We start from the raw sequence: 6,246 nt of genomic DNA, 5'->3' as shown, positions 1-6,246 counted from the left end.
ATCGGAAGAAGTTACAGCCTGATTCCGCCGTCGGATTGCCGTCATTTTTCCCACTCGTCGTTCCGTTCGTGTCGCGAGGTAACCTCTTTGCAACGCGAAATGTCGTGGAAATAATGCAAACTACGTTACGTTATCCTCGAGCGTAGGAAACGGTTATTATAATTTCACGCTATCGATTGACTGACCGAGTGTCGCGGCAGTGATTTCGATTCCATCGATTCGACGACGCTGGATATAACCTGGTGATTAATCGAGCCTCGAGCCTACCAAGAGCACTCGATTTATCGTACACATCGACGCTTTCTTCGTTTACAAGATAATCCACGTTTTAAGCTCGGCCGATCCGTCCTTTGGATAGCTTGATCGTCCAACTCGACCTCTTGTCATCGATGCTCGATAAAATATTTCCTTACGCTGCGTCTCTTCGCCACGACATACGGTAAATGAAACTTCTAATCTATCGATTCATTGTCCGAGTGCTCTATGTATCGGTCCAACCGAATTACCCTCGTAATCCCGTTGATCCGGACACGAACCTAACACGATCTGCGGCCGAGTTGCTCGCGATCCGATTGCTCGCGGGATCGTTCGACGGGAATATCGAGATCGGGATCGGTTCGGAGCTAACTTCCAACCGTTGACACTTTTCTCTTTTTCTCGCGTTTTCGCGGGGTTTCGATGTAATAGGGTTTGTGCGCTTAAGATCGCAAAGATGTAGTGGTGCTGCTGACGTCGTTGCCGTTACGGTACTTCCGCCCTCTATATACACCACTGGGGGTACCGAGGGTTAAGTTAGTCGCGTTTCCTGCATTTCACACGATTCCAAGTGAGAAACATTTTTTCCCAATTCTACGCTCTTATCGATCCGAAATCTCAGATGTTCGTCGACCTCGTACTGCGAATTGCTTGTCCTAGTTTGATTGAATTCTGCATCGCTTGATGCAACGCATAAGTAGCCTATAACAGAGGTTTACCGTTAAATTGGATCGAAACTCGTGCTACGTAATTCCGTAATTTTCCTTTAAAACGAAACCCCTTCGTGCATTAAACATATATTCGAAGATTGCTTGCAGTTGGCACTAAACCTACCTCCTGGTTTATATACCGTTCTATTATTGCATCGTCTTGCAAAGGTCAAATTTGAAAGTCGCTCCATTTCGAAAATAAATCACGTATTTTTTTTTTTTTTTTTTTTTTTTTTTTTTTTTTTTTTTTTTCTTCTTTAAAATATCTTTCATCTTTGCTAGGCACACGTTTTCCCAACGATCCCTCTATTTTATCGTTCTTTATTTCTTTTTTTATATAAATATATCGCGTCGTGGTGTAAAAATAAATCGCACTTCGTAGACTAATCGATTATTCGATTATTCTCGCTTCGCTTATTATTTAATTTCGCGGTACACGCTAATAATTCGTGGAAAGGCAGAATTTTATGGCCCAAAGTGCGGTGTATACGATGCGTTATTTAAATGTCCAATTACCATGTTTGAATGAAATACGTATTATAGCGATGTCTTCTTGTTTCAGGGTGGTTATCCAGCAAAATTGAAAAAGGTTTTAATAGTGACTGCACCGTTGTGGTTCAAAGCACCCTTTAAGATCCTTCGATTATTCGTGCGTGAAAAATTGCGGGATAGAGTATTCACCGTATCTATTCCTCAATTAACGTTACATATCCCGCGGGAATCATTACCGCATCGTTTGGGCGGCACATTGGAGATACAGCATGAGGCATGGCTTCTCCACTGTCTTAAATCCATGACAAACAGGGGTGGGGGTGAACTTTGCGAGGTCAGTTTTCCAATAACTTATACATATATGTGTATATATATATTTAACGCGTTACAGATACGTCGGAGGAATTGTTGACCGATGATGCACGAAATTCTCATATTTGTAGGTTACCCCCAGAGTGGGTACTCCTCTCTCGCCCACATCGAAAAATCATACGGTTCATCAAAATCCCAATGGAACTACAGTCAGTAGCTCAACTAGTCCTATAATCGATAAGAACAAAGTGAAAAATGGTATCTCGAATATCGGGGATATCGAGATTACGAATGGTGATGTCTGGATGGGAACCGATGAGGCACCATCTCCAGTTCAGCCTCCGTCCTCAGCTAGTTCAGGTTTTAGCGACGACGACAGCCTTCACGGTGATCTTGGTCTTCAAGCTGTTACTATGGAGCAACTCATCGAAGAGATTCATTCGAGAGGACGCGCAGGACTCATAGCCGAGTATGCGGAGATTAGGAAAAGACCACCCGAAGGATCCTTCAATAATGCGAAGTATGCGATATCATTTGTGAAAGAATATCTCTCCCAATTACCATTGATAGTTGGAATAAGCTAATACGATGTATTTTTCAGGTTAAGATCGAATCAATCGAAGAACCGATATACGGACGTGCTCTGCTACGATCACAGTAGGGTGTGCTTGTCGCAAATAGATGGAGACGCCACATCGGATTATATAAATGCCAATTTTGTTGACGGTTACAAACAGAAGAATGCGTTTATCAGTACCCAGGGTCCGCTTCCGAAAACTTGTGGAGACTTTTGGAGAATGATTTGGGAGCAACAAACGCTCGTTGTTGTCATGACTACGAGGTAAATCGTTGTAACTCGACGTCGTTGTAACACTCGGCGAGAAGAGTTGGAGTAATCGCGTTGATAAATTTTAGAGTGGTGGAAAGGGGGCGCACGAAATGTGCGCAATATTGGGGCCCAGAACCGGGCGACGAAGTACAGGCGGGAGGTTTCACCGTGACCACCCTCGAAGTAGACACGAATCCTGACTACACGATATCGATGCTTCTTCTAACAAACAACAAGGTACACTGGTTGAATTTTCAAGAACGAAGGCACAAATACATTCCGTATTTAGATGCTTCTAATCGATAAACGTGTAACACGTATTTATTTTAGACTGACGAGGCAAGAGAAGTTTGCCACATGCTGTACACCGCGTGGCCCGATTACGGTGTTCCACAATCGGCCAGGGCTCTGCTACAGTTTCTAGCCTTAGTAAGACAACAACAAAATAAATTACTTGCTAGTAGAGGGGATACGTGGGCCGGACATCCGCGAGGACCTCCTATAGTTGTCCATTGCAGCGCCGGAATAGGAAGGACAGGTATTTAGCGAGTTTAGATCGAACGCATGCTCGAAAGAATGGAAGGAGGATGGAAATACTGATCGCGTGTTATATGTTATATTTCTAGGAACCTTTTGCACGTTAGATATTTGCATATCGCGACTAGAAGATACCGGAACTGTAGATATCCGTGGAACCGTCGAAAAAATCCGAGCACAGAGGGCCTACAGTATTCAAATGCCAGACCAATACGTTTTCTGTCATCGTGCTCTGGCAGAGTACGCGCTTTCCAAAGGGATGCTTAGTTCGCAACATCTTGCTATGTTACCTCCAACCATAGAAGAAGATTCTGATTAGAGCGTAACCTCTATTATCATGTACCAGATTGATGTTCTTCCCGAGTATGCATAACAGTCTCCTTACATAGCCTATTTCTAGCTTAAATAACTGAAAGTTATTTTTTGCTATCATCTTCATCGATGTAATATTTCAGATTTCTACTCTTATGTTAGGCTATATGTTTAGAGAATATCTAAAGAAAGACTAGTTTTTTCAAGGCCAAATGAGCGAACAGAAATCTTTCATTTCTGTTCCTTGGTATTTTGCTCTGTGAACAAACGATTCGATATTAAGAATAACGACGGTGCGAAGGCACCGAATAGAAATGGCTCTCCGAGTAAATAGCACGAAAAGTGACACGATCGGATTTGCCGACTCTATTTTAACCCTCTCATATGTAAATTTTATTGTACATTTTGAATGGTAACTGCAAGTTATTTTATTATATAGAAATTTGAATTATTATGCTATTTCATAGATTTAAAGAATTTTCCTTATATTCTGTGTTATACATACCAGAGGTAAAGTTGTCAAACTTAATACCCCGACCGGTAAAATGCGGTTTATCATTGAAGTAAAGAACCGTTAAAGTAACTGTTATAAACGTTATTTATTAATGTACTACTGTACAGATTAACAATTAAGATTAGTGTTTCCTTTCGTAACAGTATGCTTAGCTTATTGCTATTTACGTTACTATGCTATACGTACTAACCATGATTCACCTGCATTCTCCGTTACAGTTATTAGTTTGCATTTTGATTATCATTCACAGCGTGGTAAAACTTAACAAGGTGTAACGATTTCGTTTCGCGAAACTTGTATGTATTAAACGTTTGTAAGGAAAGCAGCATATTAGTTGAACTTCGTTTCTATGACGTGTCTTTCATGCTTTCAACACCTGTCTAAAGCTTAAATTATCAAGTACAAAGTTGTAAGAACACATTGTTACAGAATCTTTATATGAGAGGGTTAAACTGGTAACTGATTTATTGAAAAATGAAGACCTAAGTATAATGAACTTTAAAAAGAAACAAAGAAATATAAATGTTGCGGAAAATTACAAAACTATGGAAAATGTAATTTAAGCGGCCAATCGGTCACTGATATGTAAGATTTAATGACCTACAAATATATTATAACGTGTTACAACGGCTTCCGCCATACAGAAACTAAGTAATCGACGATCGTATTAATAGGCATTTTTGGGTAACCAAAGATTATCTCCTACACCATCTCAGAACATTGCAATTGAATCGCGTATGAATATAGTTGGCTGATACTTTACTGAAATATTCCCGCACAGGGATTGCTAATCAGGGATCATTGCATACGTTAAAAATACTCCCAATTCGATTAAATGTTAAAAAGATTAGAGAGATCGAAGTTAAACTTTTAAAGGGGGCGAATGAACAACTAGTGTACCTCGAGAATCAAACGTGCTTCGTTTTAGCAACAATAGGATTTTTGCAAAAATCTTAGTGCAAAGATATCAAGCAGATTCAAAACTCGCGCTCTTCCACGAAAGCCTTCGTGTATGATATGAGAATAAGGAAAGGAATAATGTGATTTATAATTTAAATTTTTAGAAAGTTGACGACCTTTCCAAACCCTTAAGCGATTACGTCGATACTATCGGGGTATCGTGAGTTGTATATTTTCATTTTCGCACGATTATTCGTTGTTCGTCAAAGGATCAATAAGTTAATGCCGTACGTTTAAACGTTATTTCAATTTTCTCGGCAGCTTTCTCAAGAATATAATCTTATCGATGGAAAACGAAACGTATTTAACGCAAAGATACACGAAGAAGGTATACGAATGCTGACATAATTTAGGAGCGTGTCCAAAAGCGCTCCCTGTAGATGCAAATGCTTTTTAATACGAATTTTTAGCATTTACCGATTAAAGGCAATAGCGAGAAGATTTTTTAACGATGACACCGTGAAATGAAGCGCGCTTATATCGTTCGGAAGTAATAGTAGAAATTCTGTTTAAAACAGTATTTGCATAGATGTTTCATCTGAGAATTTCTTATAAAACGATTTAAATATCCCAAATATCGATGTCCGATTTATAGCTACCACTCTGTCTAACCGTCTATTTGTTGAATGTATATTACATAGTTGCAAGAAAATCGTAATACTAAATTGTTGTTACAAAGGCAATGATATTACAGTGAATTTTTCTTGTATCTTAACTTCAATGTATAATATGAATTTTAACGAAGACATCGTGAATTTGTTATTTAACTTTTACGGAGTATAATATGTGATAGCCGTTAGAATTTTCTCGATACGATTTATAATCTTTGTTCATAAGAACGCTGCCATGTTAGCGTAACGTTTAATTATCATCTTGCGTTTATTTAAATTTCATAATGTAGATTTACCGTTCGACTTATTTTGTAATTTATTAAATTCAATTTGCCATAACGCACTAGACGATTCCAATGTACTCGTTGGATAGAGAATCTTTTGTCAAGAAACTGCCCAGAACCCAATGCGTGTATTTTGTGTACAGTCTGTATATTATGCGCAAAATTTAGCGGATCACTTCCGATCGAGGTCTCAGATTTATCGATAGTGAACCGTTTGTTAGGAATATCTTCGAATTTTATATAACGGAAAGCGCTGTTGTACTAAATGCTTAGTCAGACTTAAATAAGTTCGAACAGTTTTAACGTATACACGTTCCTCCTACTCCTGGGTTACCTTACAAAGGGCATGTTGTCGGTACAATCATGTTTATTATTATTATTATTATTATTATTATTATTATTATTAATATTATTATTACTATTATTACTA

The 6,246-nt window shown here is 38.8% G+C and overlaps 1 protein-coding gene across 1 annotated transcript in view; it reads left to right on the top strand.

Annotated features, from left to right (window-relative positions):
• Ptpmeg2 (Protein tyrosine phosphatase Meg2) overlaps positions 1-3,843 on the top strand; it is an 8,560-nt gene extending 4,717 nt beyond the window's left edge. Inside the window, exons 5-10 of the mRNA XM_017907120.1 lie at positions 1,528-1,791; positions 1,901-2,289; positions 2,371-2,610; positions 2,685-2,835; positions 2,929-3,136; positions 3,225-3,843. Of these exons, the coding sequence (XP_017762609.1) occupies positions 1,528-1,791; positions 1,901-2,289; positions 2,371-2,610; positions 2,685-2,835; positions 2,929-3,136; positions 3,225-3,454 (1,482 nt within the window). The 3' untranslated portion in view covers positions 3,455-3,843. The remainder of the gene's footprint in view (positions 1-1,527; positions 1,792-1,900; positions 2,290-2,370; positions 2,611-2,684; positions 2,836-2,928; positions 3,137-3,224) is intronic.
• Positions 3,844-6,246: the final 2,403 nt, after the last annotated feature.

Source organism: Eufriesea mexicana, unplaced genomic scaffold (assembly GCF_001483705.2).
Source record: "Eufriesea mexicana isolate 0111107269 unplaced genomic scaffold, ASM148370v2 scaffold6940, whole genome shotgun sequence".
NCBI classification, from domain to species: Eukaryota; Metazoa; Arthropoda; class Insecta; order Hymenoptera; family Apidae; genus Eufriesea; species Eufriesea mexicana.
Note: the sequence above shows the minus strand (reverse complement) of the source record. Positions and strands in the feature narration are given on the sequence as shown.